The sequence below is a fragment of the Alligator mississippiensis genome, chromosome 3, assembly GCF_030867095.1.
Source record: "Alligator mississippiensis isolate rAllMis1 chromosome 3, rAllMis1, whole genome shotgun sequence".
Classification (NCBI taxonomy): domain Eukaryota; kingdom Metazoa; phylum Chordata; order Crocodylia; family Alligatoridae; genus Alligator; species Alligator mississippiensis.
The window spans coordinates 294616632-294633833 of NC_081826.1; the positions used below are offsets into that span (position 1 = coordinate 294616632).

Here is a 17202-nt window from a genome sequence, read left to right on the forward strand (position 1 = left end):
TTTCTTCCACTAAGAAGCCACATTTTGATTTTGTAATTAAGAGACATCACCTTGGAGTAACTAGGTTTATATTCAGTGGAGCTGAAGACAAGGAAAAGGATCTATTTTTAATTCTGGCCCAAGTTAGTTCAACATGGGATACAGGCAAGGATATTTATGTTCCAGCCTCGTGTTCAGAGGTAGGAAAACAAGTGATGCAATGGTATGGTTGGAAAAGCAAGGTGCTCATTAGTTATCCGCTGTTTATCTGTGTCATCATAATGCCACATAATGGGTACATTTCCCTTATTTCTCATAGTCAATGTTCCTTCTTGTTGTCAGTTTAATGATTCCTACAAAATGCTCAGCTGAATGCTACTCAAACTCCACCGATCTAACAATCACACTCTGTCCTTTGTACATGCAGCAAACTATTAAGAAAATGTCCATAACTTACCACAGCTCTTCACATAAGTATCCATCACCTCTGCACTTATTCCATGAGGCCCAGTATCACTTGGTGCATGCTTTCTGAAGAAGTTCTGAGAATACATCAAAAACACTTGCTTACTCGACATAGCTGGCAACTATCTTCGGGGCTGATCGAAGAGTTAGCAGTTTATAGCGTGGGCTAAACTTATTACCATAGTCTATTTGTAAAAATCCTGCTCAGTTATTAATCTTACTACTTAGAGACTGTCAACGCTGCATGCTAAAAGTGTTATTCTCAGAACTGTCAGATAACATTAAACAAAGGAAAATCAAACAAATTCCACTTTGGTGCTATGGCGTTGTTTAGTTTATGTTTATTAGCCTTTTCTTATTTTCTTCAGAAGACATGGATTTAGAGTCACTTTGTCACAAACTGAAGGGCTCTTCTTTCTTTAAGATAATCCCATAAAGTTAAATTTGCATTGCAGGCTTCTGGCCTAATTACCATGACTGTGAAATGCTTCTGCTGTAAATATAGTTTGTGCTAGGCCAGCAAAAATTAAAACAACAATAGCAGTTCAAATTAATCAAGACACTGGGAAACACATCTGAGAACATGCACTTAACATTACATCTCTCCCTACAACATTGCTTCAAAAACAAACAAATCAAGGGTATGTCCATACAGCGCAAGGCAGCTTTATGCATAGATACTCCATCCAGCTCAAGTACTAGAAAGCAGCATAGTCATATTAATTAACCTAGCACTTTAGTTTGGTTAATTAGCCTAGGTAAGCAGCACAACAGTTTAATGTGTTGCTTTACCAGGGCTATGACAGCTACATTGTTCCCAATAAGCAAGTTCATCTGCAAGTAGCTCAGTGCTCTATGTGTAGCAATGCACTGTGCTATATGAACACAGCCTCAGTGATACTAAAAAGGAAATTAATAAGGTTTCCTATTGAAAACTGGCATTGAACTCGACTCTTACCCTCATTCCAAAAGAAACCAATTTTGGTCTGACCAAGTTAGTACTGTTCAACCCACAAACTGAAGGTAAATTAGCAGTTTATCAATAAATGGCCACATAAAGAGAAGCTGTACAAGTATGCATCACAAAGTTTCCAGTCAGCTGGATAGCTGTCTGAATTGCCCTAAACATAAGGGAGATCTGAGTGTAAGAGGAGAGGCTCTGTGAATAGTGAAAGGCCTAAAGGACATTTCTACACGTACTTTTTTGTCCCGCGATGCACCGGAGATCTGCTGATTAGTCGAGTCTAATCCAAGGTGCTACTGAAAGATTCCAGGCAGGATTTTTAAATGCTATGTGGAAGAAAAGAGTCCTGCTCTCATATGCTGGAGGATTTGACGAGGAAGCTTTCTGTTGCCCCTATCTCTTGGCTGTGCTGAAGCAAACCCTACCTACTAAGACACAATTTAAAAGCTTGGCAACTGCATCCAAGCCCAGGGCAGAAAAGCTCTGTGTTTGTCGTATAAGAAAACAAACCCAGGAAATTTTACACTAAAAACCCGCTGAAAACTTCAAAGCTGTATAATTAGGCCACAGAAAACTGCTGACAAAGTTTGCACATAGAAGCTTAATTCTTCCTGCTGGCATGCATCTATTACAACCCAGGGCTGAATTCTTTCATCCAATATTGCTCAAATACAACCTGCATATTACTTTCTCTGCAACTTCCAATCGAAATTATAGTGCACAATGCTAGGAACTGATAAGAATGAATGCACACACACTGAACAGGCACCGTGAGTAAAACCTAAGCAGATAAAAATAGAAGTTCATTTGTCTATACCAGTGGTCCTCAACCTTCACAGCACTCTGCATTAGACTCAAAGCACCTCTCAGAAAATGCCAGCTTTTAGTTTTTTCTCAGTTTTTGAATATGGAAGCATAATAGAATTTTTTTTTCCTGTTGCAAAGAACTCAGAAATATCATAATGGGTCAGACTGTTTTTAATACTATCGGTTCCTACATTAAATTTCTGGGTTTATCTAGTGAATCATCCTTGCACACCTACCAGTACTAATGTTGCATGGTAGCCCGTGACACTCTTGAAAGGATCTGAAGGCACCCGAGGATGCTGCAGCACTCTGGTTGAGAACCACTGGTCAATACAGACTGTTTAGTTGTGCAGCTCAGTTAGTTTTCCAGTAGCTGCATCTGAAGTAGCAAAGGTTCAATACTAAAATACTTCTACACTGTCCTGTCCTATCCTATACCATCTGTGCTACTGGCTACTAGGAGAAAATGTTTATCTAGTGGATCACACACTGGACTAAGGCCCAGGAGACCTAAGGGGTTTTTGATTGTGTGTCAACCTGTTATGTGATCTCAGGAGAGATGCTATTTTGCCTCCTACCCTTTCATCTGTCTTTTCTATTTAGATTGCAGGATCTTCAAAGCAAACTATTATTCCAGTTTCAGTGCAAACGCAATGTGGCTACCACCTCATTTGGGGACTCTACAGCATTTAAAAAAAAAATGCCTTCATACAATTTATACCACGGTTGCAGAGACGGATGGATTCAAGGTATGTTAGAACAAAAGAATAAAAATAGAAGAAAGTTTGCCAGATAAGAATACAGGTCAGAAGTTTTAGAAAGGGCATGATATTTGAAACTTAGGGTTGTTGTACAATATAATACATAAGTAGCAAGAAAAAGCTGGAGATGCATACTCAGCTTTCTCTGTGTCATTTCCTAACCTGAGTGATCAAAGAATAATATTGTCTGTATTTTTATATGCATACTTGATGTTCATCCTAGCATTTTTAGGTAGTGTATGATCAGATGGAAACTTCAGTATCATATAAACACAGAAATTACTGTGCAAAACCGCAGACTCCAAGTATGACAGAAGGCACTACATGTGGCACAGAACTGCTGATGGAATTTTCTTCCCCCAAGGACTTTTAACTTGTGCTATAATGGAAGATGCCTGGTGAAGTAGCATTTTAGCTGCAACTTCCATGTAAGCTTTGCTACACAGCACTTACATTATGTCTATCACTACCAACCATTTTAACAATGACATAGGACTGTCCAGGTGGCCCCCAAAGGGTTAGCATGTAGCCCACAGGCTCCCATTATGGCTCCCCAGCACTCCTCCAGCTTCTACGTCCTACTCCCACTCCTGAGGACAGGGTGGCACAGCAGGAGAGAGCTGGCATGACTGAATTGCACACATGGCAGGGGAGGGACCACACTGCTTTCAGTGTACATGAGAAAGGAGCTGGGCTACCTATACTGCAGGCGGGCAAACGGCCAGGAGCGGGGTGGGCTGTGCACGCAGCTTGGAGAGGAGACGGCAAACTGCCTGTGTCGCAGGGGTGCTAGGGGGTGGGCTGCCTGCACAGCACAAATGGCCAGGAGGCGAGGGGGACCTGGGCTGCCTGTACTGTGCGCGTGGTGGGGGATTCAGGGGAGGAGGCTGCCCATGTGATGAGAGGCCCTTGGTCTGCAGACCACAACTCATGCAGGCCCCAGGACTGCGGCCTGCAAGGCTGGTTGACTGCCTGGAAATTGGACAGTCCTGCTATAACAGATGCAAAGAAGGTTACAGAAATTTTGCACTAACTAGTATCACAGCCCTGTATTGGCATCCTTGTAAAGCTATAATCCACTTTTAGTGGAAGAAGAGTTCTATAATACTATGAGTGAAAAGATGCTCCCAAAAACCTAGTTTATACAGCAAAAAGCTTTGGTATTTATTCAAAATTGATTTTCAGGACTCTGAATGGCAGCAGATCTAAAATGTAATTAAAATTATTTTAAATGGAACATGAGGCATTTAAAACTACTCATTCATCAACAAAGCGATGTCAGAACACCGGTGTCAAAACAACCTGACCTTTGTTCCAAGTCCTTAAAACTAACATGGCCAATTAAAAGTATAATGTACTTATACAAAAGATCTTCAGTATAGAGCTTTATTTTCAAAAATAAAGAACTCGTGGCTTAAAAAACAGAATATAAGAATGTTTTTCAAAGAAAAAAGGATTCTGGAAAAAACCCAGCTTTTGGTTATGTCATCTGGGCAATTAAAGAATGAATAAGATCCACGCCATATCACTCACCTGTATACTCTCTTCAGTTGCAAGAACTTCTGCCACAGGGACTGACTGAATAAACTGCATGAAACCTGTAACACAAAAGCAGAATCCTCAGTGCCGAATGTACGAAGTGAAAAATAGCATGCTGCAGACAAACCACCACTGCTCTTGTCTTCCAGCCTGCTTCACTTGACTGGTAAAACTGTGCTTCTACATCTAACCTGGCGCAAATTTTTAACACGCTTATGACAACTGCAAGGATGCTTTTGAAAAGCAAACTCCTGTGCAACGTTTTGAATACATAAAGATTTAATCAACTGCTTTTTTAACATTATCCATTTAGCAGCAATGTTGGAGGTAAACCTCATTTTCTTACTTTGTCTTGCAGTCCAAATTCCAGACCCCACAGCTGCTTATAAATGGGACCTGAGCTTCCTATAGACAACTACATAGATAAGCTGACATTTATTTTATTGTTTCAGAATCATGACAAGAATAATGGTATGAAAAAAATTCCACCAGGCCTCCATATAACGGTATGAAACAACAGCTTTCTGGTTTTTATTCTAAAATGCAAATATCAAGATCTCCTTTTCATGAAAATTTAACTCGTTTTCACAATCCAAAATTCATTTCTTCTTACCCTTCAAGACCTATATTACACTACACTTTTCAAATATATGGGTAGCATGCTTATATAATAGTATCCCTTATGTTTTGTCCTGAATTGTAAGCTACTAATTCTTAAATTTCAATAATTCACAATTGCTCTCCAAAGCAGTGTTAGCCAATTACAGCTTACTGTAATACAGGACTGTACTTTAATGCTTTCTTTAAAGAAAGCTATTACCATGTATTAGGAAACCTAAAATATTTTTTAAAGGAATAAAGAATTTTCAAGATTTTACATTAGTGTGAAACAAGAGAAAGTTTTATGTAAAAGGTTGTTACTAAGATCAGTACATTTCGAGTACTGATCTTAGTACCTGTCAAGCCTAACAAAATGGAGACTAAAATATCTTACATGATAACTGCCTACAAAAAATTGGAAGTTGGGGGATAAACATTAGCAAGGAAAAAGAGATATTCTAAATTCTTTTGGAATTTAGAAGAATGTTTTAACCATCAAAGAAGTACAAATTTGGAACTATATAAGACGTGGTGGTCCATTTATTGATATACCTACTGTGTGACTATTTTAACGAATATTCAGTTTGCTGCAGGGAAGGTAGCAAACACAATTGGACCTCCTGGATAAATAAATTTGAACTGCAGGATGCTGTATGCCCAGAAGCCAGTCTGAGGGTGGAAGAATTATGATTCCACCCCAGGAGGTAATACCAAAAAAAAAAAAGCAGAAGGTTCAACATGCTAAATACCATAATCAAAAATGAGAGAAGAAGAGAAGTAAATCTAGCTCATTAGCGACAATAACTTGGCAATCTGTACCAAGCTTTTGTTAACTAAGAGATGCATAAGAACTTAATGAAGCTGGGGCAAAGTGATGGAAAATGAGCAACAACAACACAATATTTATGAACTAGTTTCAGGATTACTGCAAAGCCAAAAGGGAATCATCACCACTTTACCGTCTAAAGTCTACTGTACCTTCCACCTACATCAAACCAAGACACTTGCTGTGGACAGTAACTGAATGAAGGTAGATGCAAAAAATGCCTGGCTATTGTCTATTATTTAGGAAAAAAAAAAAAAACAAAACCTTACCATGTTTTGTGCTAGTAGCCAGTACTTTGTACGGGGTCAGTTTCAAATCCAGATTCTCCTTACGCAAAAGCTATGAGAAAAATATAAAAGACAAGCGGAATAAACTGGTTTTCATAACAGAGTTAAGTTATACAGCAGCTTGTCCTCTACTCAGGGAACTCTGTTCCAAGCCAAGTCATATTTATGTCTGTCTGCTCGAACCCTTCCTAGGCCAGTCAAGACATTTGCTTACATAAAAAAAAAAAAGCTTGGAAAAACTAAGACTTCTTGGAATGCAATAGCTATAAAAAAAAAGGAAAAAAAAAAAGAAAAAGAAAAGATAAGAAGAAAAAAGAAAAAAAAGAACCGAGTTAAGCATGCTCAGATGCTTTTCCTACCCTTGCCTTTACTCAAAGATGTCAGTTCCCCCAGCTTGCATAAGCAAAAGTAGGCAGTGAAAGAGATTGGATAAAGTGGAGCTTTTAAATGACTTCTTTGCATCTGCATTCTTGGACACAGATACAAACACTCTTCCCCATGAGACTTTACAGTCTGGCATGAGAGAAATACCAATCCACCTACGGTTAGCGCTGACTTAGAGAGGGGGCACTTGGACAGGTTGGACATATTTAAGTCAGTGGGCCCCAATGATCTTCATCCCAGGGTACTAAAGGAATTGGCCGGTGTCATAGCAATACCACTGGTGCAACTGTTTGAGCACCTGTGGCACTCAAGACAAGTCCCAGAAGACTGGAAAAGGGTCAATGTGGTCCCTATTTTCAAGAAGGGGAGGAAGGAAGACCTGGGTAGTTATAGGCCGGTTAGCTTCACCTCTATTCTTGGCAAGATCTTAGAAAAAATCATAAAGGATCACATTTGTGGGGGGCCAGCAGGTAACACAATGTTAAGGGGCACCCAGTATGGGTTTATAGCAGGCAGATCCTGCCTGACTAACCTGGTCTCTTTTTATGACCAGGTCACGAAGTACTTAGATGCAGAGGTGGAGACAGATGTTATCTACTTATACTTTAAAAAGGCTTTTGACATAGTGTTGCACCCAATTCTTACAAGCAAACTGAGTAGCTGTGATGTGGATTTTTTCACAGTAAGGTGGGTGGCTTATGGGATGCACCCAGAGAGTGGTGGTGGATGGGGTGGTTTCTCCCTGGAGAGATGTGGGAAGTAGTGTTCCCCAGGGCTTTGTCCTTGGACCAGTGCTGTTCAGTATCTTCATCAGTGATTTGGACGAGGGGGTTGAAAGCACTCTGTCCAAATTTGCAGACGACACCAAACTATGGGCTACAGTAAACACACTGGAGGGCAGGGAGTGAATCCAGGCAGATTTGGATAAACTGGGGAAGTGGGCAGATCAGAATAGGAATCAATTCAACAAGGATAAGTGCAAGGTGCTGCACCTGGGGAGAAAGAATCTCCAATACACCTACAGACTGGGAAGTACCATTCTGAGTACCATAACAGTGGAAAGGGATCTTGGAGTCTTGGTCGACGCAAAAATGAACATGAGTCACCCGCGTGACCAGGTAATAAGTAAGGCTAACTGCACTCTGTTTTGCATCAGTAGGTGTATCACGAGCAGGTCTAGGGAGGTGATACTTCCCCTCTATGCAGCACTGGTCAGACCACAGTTGGAGTACTGTGTCCAGTTTTGGGCACCGCACTTCAAGGGATGTGGACAACCTTGAAAGGGTTCAGAGAAGGGCTACTCATATGTTTGAGGGCCTGTGGATAAAAGCCTGTTAAGACAGACTGAGGGACCTGAATCTTTTCAGCTTCCACAAGAGAAGGCTGAGAGGTGATCTTGTGGCTGTCTACAAACTCGTCATGGGGAGTCAGCAGGGAATAGGGGATACTCTGTTCACTAGGGTGCCCCTTGGGGTTACTAGAAATAACAGCTGCAAACTAAAGAAAAGTAGATTTAGATTGGATATCAGGAAGAAATTTTTATGGTGAGGGTTGCCAAAATATGGAATGGGCTTCCAAGGGAGGTGGTGCTTTCCCCTACCTTGGAGATGTTCAAGAAATACTTAGACAGGAACCAGCTGGGGTTATTTAACCCCAGCACTCTTTCCTGCGTAGAGCGGGGGGTCAGACTCAATGATCTACAAGGTCGCTTCTGACCCTAGAAATCTATAAAAAACAGACCTTTGGTTAGTGCTTCTTACCTTGTCCATGAGCGAAATAATTTGAAGAATAAGTTGATCCTGACGTAAATCGTCACCATGTTTAAATATTACAGGGTATTTGCCTCCATCTTCTGTTTTGAAGAATAACTGGGCAGGCATTAGGGCACTCTGGAAAGGAAAGTATGCCACATCCATGTACAGCAGAACAAATCCAATTCTCACACCTTCAAATGTGTCACAAGTTTAGGCTACAAATAGCTTCCTCTACATTCTAGTACACATAAAATGTTTCTCTTTCTTTCTGGGCTTCTTGCATGATCCATCCCAAGTGATAAGGCTGCTAATCAAGGTGCCAAATTCAGTTACAAAAATGTATTTGTGGAAGTTAGCAAAGATAATCAAAAGGTCCCTCTATGGTTTAGCATCTCAAAGCAATTCCCACTCCCCCATCTCTCTCTACATCCCCTTGGTTATGCCAGGGGAAGTACAGGAAGCACTGGTTGTGCACTAAGCTCTAAACGTTGGTAGAACTGTGTTCATAGCATTGCTGCCCTGGGCTTCAACCAAGGAGCACTAAGTGCCACAGGCATCCTCTGTGTGTATTCTGTGCCATACTGGGAGGGGGCAGGCAGCACAGTGGCCGATCAAGAAGGAAGCAAAAATCAGAGCAGCAGGTCAGGCAGAAAAAGGGGACCAGTAGGAAGTGGTACAAGAATTTTTGCTGCCCTAGGCAACCAATATTTGCCACCCTCTCTTGTAATGAACCTAGAACCTGATGGGAGCTGGCGTTAGACGGAGCCCTGGAGCACTGGCCCCTGAGGAATCCCGCAGTGAGGTATGTGCACACTGATTTTGCTGCCCCCTTCAATTTGCCCCCACCCTAAGGTGCCACCTGTTATGCTGGCCATGACCAGTGGCACTCAGGGAAGGCACAAGGCTCGTTTGTGGCACACCTGTCGAAAAGGCTGGCTCTCACCAGTCCAAAACTCAGCATCAAGAAAGTACTATTGCCAGTTATCAAAAGTTTGCCCCCAGAAACTTTTAGGCTGTGAAATTCCTAGACTCTCTACCCAGTGGGAAACCTCAAAGTACATTATTTTATTCCTGTAATTAAAGGAAGCTTTAGTTTGGAGAGTCAAAATAAATAAATACATAAGCAAGCTTGGAAGCAGTAGACTAAGTTGTCAGAGCCAAACAATTTAAACTGACCAGAAAGGAAATAAAAAACCTCAATTAAATTAAACACTCCAAAGAAATGCTAGGGGTAGGAAATCTTAATGAATTGCCTACTTAATTTACTTAGTGCAAGTGAAAATTCCCTTTAATTATCTTTTTTTGAAGAACTAATTTAATTCCGTTTGCAGTCCTGCTCCCCACCTCCCCATGAAATGAACTGAAGAAGATCAATTATCTACTTGAATAAATTCATGTATTGTAACTGAGCAAATGAGAAATGAAACAAAAACAACGAGGTATACAAATGGAGATTTTTAATTGAGCTGTTTCACTGGAACTGTTCGTGTGCAACTAATCCGCCGGGCACAGCAGCCCTTTTCTGTCCTTCTGACCCTGCAGACCTGCCAATTATCACTGAGCCTCTGAACTGTTTTAATCCTCAGGAAGGAGTTTCAGAAGATGGAGGTTACTCAGTTTGAGGTGCACTTGGACATCAACGGCACTTTCTGTAGCACTGTATCTAGATTCCGCCTTTTCTTTTGGGAACAAGTTTTATTTGAACAAGCAGAACGGTTGCTCTGGTTCACTGATGTCAAACTCATCCGGTCTGCGAGCGGGAGATGGACCAACCCCCTTTGGAGCAGCCATGGCACTGTGGGCAGCACACATGTGCACAGCAAGCCCCAGGGCCAATGCATGCTGGGATGGACCAGCCGCATGTGCTGCACTCAGCACAGGGCACGCAATACAGGCAGTGCCCTGCTAACTGGCTCCAAGTCCAGTGGGACACCTGTGCAGTGCACATCCTGTGCCAGCCCTCTGTGAAATGTGGTGGTCCAGCACCATACACAGTGTACAGTACATCCTGGCCCTGGGGCTCACTGTGCACACGATGTGTGCTGCCTGCAGTGCATGGGCCAGACCCTGCGCTGCATATAGCACAGGGCATCTGGGGTGCCCCAAACTGACCCTCTATGATGGCGGCAGTGTGCTGGGTGGGGTCCAACCCATACACCACATGCTGCATGCAGAGCCAGGGCTAGTAGATGGGGTTGGTCTAGAAACCCAGCCTGACAGTAAGGTTACACACTATTCAGAGTTTTAAATGAATTATCCAAGACTTGGAAGGGGTGGCAGATTGCTACTGCTGTCTCTGACCTCTTCCCACATATGTCACACAAGGCTGCTATATACATCTGCTGGGATTTTACCAATGATAAATGATAAACTTTAGAATTGGCTGTGTGATCCTCTTCCTCATCAGCAGTTACAGAGGACACCCAATTTAACAAGTCCCACAAATTGAGCCTGGACTATACAATCTCCCAGCTTTCTCAGTGCCCAAGAAAGAGTAGCAACTCAATAGAACAATGCCCAGTCGAAAACAAAAGGGTTCATGCTCATCTTCAATCTAGAGGATACACCCTTCGCTCGTCTATGACTGCCCCATTTCTTTTCGTAAGGATACCCAAATGGCATCAATAGTTTGAGATGTCCTTCTCCTTCTTGGGTGGCCTAAAAGTTATGCCTGCATAGTACAAATCTGACCAATGAACTATATTCTGGCTACCTACAAATTAGACTACAGTGGGCTGGTGAAAGTGATCTTCCTAAATATTATCTAGATGGTATTATGTGTAGCCGTTTTTGTTCTGAGTACTAATGGGAGATCAAAATACTGGAGTTAAATATTTTTAACGTTAGGTTAGCTCTATCCAATTGCAAATTTCAGTGTAAGGTTCTGGATCCAATGCCTTTTCTTGGGGAAAATCAGAATAAATCATGCCTAAGTCAAAATCTGCAGGTGAAAGATCAAACCTTTATAGCATGCCTTCAGCTAGGAACACCCTCTGACCAGATATCAACATTTTCACCATTTTATTCCTTTCAGAGGAGCATGTACAACTCATTTTTACAAAAGGTATTAACAAGTATGCAAGCTATCTTCCTTAAATGTGGAATATACCTATATACACACTTCACAAGCAGAGGATAACCTTCCAGGCAGAGCACTTTAGCAATGGCTGCACTCCAATACCACAGCAACAAACATATTATGCACGCTTAGATTATGCATTGGCTCCACTAAAATCAATTGCATTAGCCTCTCAGTTTCAGAAGTAACAAGTTAAATTCCCAAGTGAAAAACTATCAGTAGTCTAAACACTTGAGACAGTTGCATTTTACTCCTTCATTTACCTTAAACAATGTGGCTTTCTCTGGGATGATGCCTTTAATTTTCACTTGCGGTTCTAGAGGAAGTGGAATAAGTTCCATATCTGCCAAGTTCATCTTTTCATTGTCTCCTAGTAATGCCTGCAGCCTCTCATTCTGAAAAGACCGAAAAGTTTAATTAGATGAGAAGGAAAATCCAGTCTAAAAGAAAGGGATAGCAAGAGCATAAGGACATGTTCAACTGAAATAGTTGGATACAAGTGTGATAACAGAGCATGTTACATTATTTACTGAATATACATTTACTGCTTCAAAGCATACATACATCCTTAATGCCCACTGAAAAGATTCCAGGAATTTGAAACTGCTTATACAGACACAGTAGACGCAATACTCTTGCAATCATTCATATGTATCTCTGTAAATTGACCTACTATCGAAAAGGTGGTCAGCTTTCTACATTTCTCCAGTAATCGTTAGTTATTCTGTTTGAATTTTGGGGCGCAATCCCACGATTAGTTTCATGCTTGCCAATACCTGAACTTGTGTGAAGCCCTACTGACGTTAATGGCTCGACTGGAATGAACTGCTTGTACAGATGAGATTTCAGAAACAGGGCCTACATTTTAAATGGTATGTTCAATCAGCAATACGGCACAAAACTGCACTATCTTAGATAGTGAAGACCCCACAGCTGAAAGGCTCAGCTTACCTTCTTCTACCTACAACACAGAAGACAGATGCAGCACATTCCACTGTTTTAACAACAGCTGGAGAAGCAAAGATTGGCCAAAGGGTTACTAAGAGTGGTCTGATGCCACGACGAATGCTTCCAATGGCCACCTGCCACAGGCCAGGATTTAACCCAGAGCAAAGAGCTAAGGACACACACACACACACAAAGTAAATACCATTTCCCAGCAAAACTTACTATCTGAAGCAAGATGAGAGGCAACTAAATCTGATAAACATGAAACTAAAAGGTATTAAGGAGAACAAACTGAATGAATATGACCAAGAAACCCAGAAATAAAGGTGCCAGTCCACAAAGGTATTTGGATACCCAAGTTCCACTGAAATCCACAGGAATTTGGTGCCTAAAAGTACCCCTGTGGATATGCAAAAAAACTATGGAAACAAGAATAAGTAAAGATATCCGGAAATGTCCAAAAATTCTCGAAACCTATTGCAATATTGATAATTGAGCGTACTGTGTGCCACGAAAAAGAACAATGAAAACTGACTATAAAAAAAAAGGGAAATCTTAATAAAGATGTAAGCTGGTTATAAATGCCACATAATCTATTACATGGACTCCAAGGGCGTAACTACAGGTATATACCAAATTTTAATTTATATGTATGAACCAACCCCTGGGGAGGGGGAGATGGCATCAAACTTTTCAGTGAAAATGTGGTATTTAGGAAACTGTTTCTAAGAAAGGCCAGAAGAGCTGAAATGTTTTATGTTTAACACCAGCATGCACATATGTTAGATATTCATGTTCGACAAATGTAGAATGCCTTTGTTATAACCTCATCACCAATAGTTCCCCAGGAAAACTTAGCACACCTGCGCTCCAACTCAAAGCTCAGATAACCAAGGTTTTCAATCCGTCATTTACCTTTTTTTTACGATTCCCACTTTCACGCTGCACTGCCTTCATTAGATGAACCAGTCGATCTACAAATGTCTGCTGGGCTGCCAGCAGAGAACGCATAACCCTGACAGACTTATCACCCTATGTAAGTTTGAAAAAAAGAAAATTAGTTCTTTGTTCTGTAATTATTTCATCTGGAATTTGTACATTTATTCTTGGGGCTATCTGTGAGTTTCTGATGATAAGTGAACAGCTATCAAAGCTATCCATTCAAAGAACAGCATTTTCTGTAAAATATAATCAAAACTGCTCTTGCTGGCAATCAATTATCTGAACTTTCAATGCACTTCAATTTATAGCAACAATAATTTTAGTGACAAACATTCATGCATGACAGCCTAATTCACAGAGCAAAAATCAGTTAACTTGCTCGACAAAGCTGGCAGGTAGAATACTCTTACATTCAACTCAAGTCACAAAGAAGTTTCTGAAAAGCTTCCGTAAGACTAAAGTTGAAATGCAAAATGCTTGGCTGTTCAACATTAAATCAGCAAAGCTTTCACATCTGCACCACAAATTGTGCATCGTTTGCCAAGCAGAAGTTTTTTCTTTCCCTCAGTCCTCCAGCACCCTCTTCTACTGACACCCATACTAACAATGAGTTTTGCTTCATAAGTTAGTCACCTCTCCTGTCAAAGCTTGTGCAGCAAGAAGGGACATTTGTCAAAAAAAAAAAAAGTAACATGATGCAGGATGACAAACAATCTCTTAGAGCCTAGTGCTTGAAAAAGTTACAATCAAGCAAAAAGGAAAATGTTTTTTAGTACTTACACTCAAATTGTTTTCAATTCGATTCACAATTATTACAGAGAATTGAAAACTAGTCAGGGAAATATTAAGGGGCTTGTCAGAACTTGTCAGTAGTACTTGTATGGCAAACTGTGCTTACTAAGAAACAGCCCTAAAAAAAAGTGTGATTATTGACAAGGAAAACTTACCTTTAATAAAGCCTGACTAAACCTTCTCATGACGTTCAGGTACATTTCATGAGTCTTTGGGTCCCTCTGCTGAGTGTCCTGGTCTTCACACTCCACTATCACATACCTTCAACACAAACACAGTCCACGTTAACCTTTGACTATGTCAAATTCTTGACCAAACCATAATAAAGATCTGCAGATTATGCAAAGGAAAAAAAAACAGCACTTCACTCAGGTTGATAAGCATAAAAACCAAGAGTATCTGTCCCTGACACTGCTACCGGAAGGTGTCCTTATTAACCTGAGCATGCGCGCGCACACACGTCCAGGCTTTTGAGATTGATTTCACTAATGTAGGCTACCAAGGCTAATATGGTGGACAGGCCATCCATATAATGCTTGTCAATAGCCAGAAGATCCATGAGATGGTCACTTTTACATCCCTTTATCATCCCGGTCTCAATTTGAGCACTTAGAAAAGTAGCAATGAAAATAAAAGAACTTCCCCACAAACAAATGCATATACCGCTACCACCCTTCTTCAGCAGGTGTGGAGAGCGAGAATTACTTGACTCATCCTTTGAGTGTGGCGATGAAAAGGCAATGTCCTAAAACAGAATAACGTTCATTTTAAAAGGACTATCCAACTAATGGCTTGGAAAATTGTGTTTATTAGTTTTTTGGAAGGACAGTAGGTGCTGTTTTACACACAGTGGGCATGTCTACACAAGACATTTACTGTGCAGCGGACTAATTAGGTGTGCAGTAAGTATCGCATATCTACATGTGTGCCCCTACTAAGCTGGAGTAAATTATTTTACTCCACAGTAGCATAGTACTTGTAGCAAGTACTATCCTGCTGCAGAATAAAAAACTCTGCAGCAGTGTACATGTAGACACTGGCACAGCTGGCTGAGGCAAGATGGTGCTTCAGTGCATGGGGCTAACTGCTGACTACCCTGCACTGAAGCACCCTCATGCCCCCTGTCAGCTCCTCTGCAGCACGCTGAGCCAGGTCACAGCAGCCTCAGGCTGGTAGGCTGACACTGCCCCCACCATCCCCTGGACCCAAGCCAGTCCACATACAACGTTAATACGCGTTAACGCCTGGACGTTTAGACACTGGCCCATTCCTGCTTACTGTGCCGTAACTTACGGACTTGAAGCCAGCATAAATGCACGTGTAGACACACCCAGGATGCATGTTAACCTTGCTCTTGTTTGTGTTTTTGTGGTGCTTGAAGGCATCAGGCACAATGACAACTCCACTGTGCTGGGGATTAATCCGCAATACCAATGTTTTTGGGTAAACGGTTAAAATGTTTTCATTTGCAACTTATGCTCAAGGGCTGCTTACAGATGTGAAAAAAACCCAGCACTTTACTTTCAGCTTAGTGCGCCCCCACACCAAGAGCAGTGCATGCCCCAAAGAGGCACTGCATCAGTTTGACTCAGCTCGCTCAACGTCTATACAGACTACACGCTTTAGAAGGGCTTTTTGGCACTTTTATCTAATAGTTGATTGACTGAATGGGTTGAATCAGCTATTGGATAAAAGCACCAAAAAGCCACACTGAAGAATGCAATCTATACAGACGTTGGACGAGCTGGGTCAAACTGACACACTTCCTCTTCCAGTAAAGCACTGTTTGTTTCTTTTTTTCATGTCTGGCCAAGATTCCTAAATACAATGAAATCCCGCTACAACTGTGATGGAGACTGAAATTTGCAATTACACATTAAAGTAAATATAATGACTAAAACAGAAACCCTTGCTAAATATCCATTTTATGGTATTTTAACCAAGGTAGTTTCAAGATCTGCTAAATAAAATATTTTGCCAAAGGTAGATTATGACATGCTTTGTTTCTCATTTAATTTATGAGTTAATTATAGGATAACCATTTAGGGGAAGAAAGGCACTGCCTGGCAGTAAAGGATATACGCCCTGGTTCATTCATACAAGAGCTACAATGACATGAGAAATTTGAAACAGATGAACATGGACATGAAAAAGGAGTTGAGGAGTGTGTGACATGGTTACATGTACACTTTTCTTGAATGAACAGCAAGTTTTGAACAGGTATTATGCAACAGACTTTATATAAAGTATCAATAACGGATCATAGGCTCATACACAACTATGGCTGGAAAGGACCTAATATAACATTGTCCAATCCAGCCTCCTGCTTATCCCGACTAAAGCATCCCAGTCAGTTCTGCATCTTGCCTGCTCTTGAAAATTTTAAAGGATGGGGACTGCACAACTTCTCTAGGTAGCCTGTTCCAACACTGTAGTCAGAAAGGTTCTCTTAATCTCCAATCTAAACTTTCTCAACCTAAATCTATTTCCATCCACTTCAGGTAGTTGAAGTCTATTATCAAATCCCCTGCTGACCCCCGCAATCCTTCTGCCCTGCACTCCCCCTCTTCTATTCTCCAAGAATAAATAATTCTAGTTCTTTCACACTTTTCTAGCCTCTAACTATTTCAGTCACTCTCTGCTACACACTTCTCTAACTGACCACAACTTTCTTGAAGTGTGGAGTCCAAAACTGAACACAATACTCAGGTGAGGCTACACCAGTGGGTGACTTTTGTATAGAGAACTTTCTTTTGTCTGCACAGAAACCCCTTGGGCTACTGCACTGAAAACTGTAATCCATGAGATTCCCTGACAGTGAAGACTGCTTTCAGATCAATCTATACAACAAATGACAAAAATTGTCATTCAATTTTGTGCATGTCACACTTTTATAAAAAGCTTCAAAATTCACACACACAAAAAAAGTGTGGATATACATTCACTAGCCATACAAAAACTGACTTTCGCAAGGACGATCATCTTAATAATGTAACTAAAAATTAGTTCTGAATTTTCTTCTCTCAATACGGAAACTGCTAATAGGATGCTTTGTTTAGGATTTCAAATTTATAA

At 41.0% G+C, this 17202-nt stretch overlaps 1 protein-coding gene across 2 annotated transcripts in view; it reads right to left on the minus strand.

Annotated features, from left to right (window-relative positions):
- Nucleotides 1–17202, minus strand: part of PIK3C3 (phosphatidylinositol 3-kinase catalytic subunit type 3) — a 130111-nt gene that overhangs the window by 66409 nt on the left and 46500 nt on the right. For both annotated transcript variants that reach the window (XM_014593937.3, XM_059725305.1), the window contains exons 14-20: nt 14283–14388; nt 13309–13425; nt 11709–11840; nt 8373–8501; nt 6211–6280; nt 4510–4574; nt 437–521 (exon numbers count right to left, since the gene is read on the minus strand). In XM_014593937.3, coding sequence (XP_014449423.2) covers nt 437–521; nt 4510–4574; nt 6211–6280; nt 8373–8501; nt 11709–11840; nt 13309–13425; nt 14283–14388 — 704 coding nt within the window. The remainder of the gene's footprint in view (nt 1–436; nt 522–4509; nt 4575–6210; nt 6281–8372; nt 8502–11708; nt 11841–13308; nt 13426–14282; nt 14389–17202) is intronic.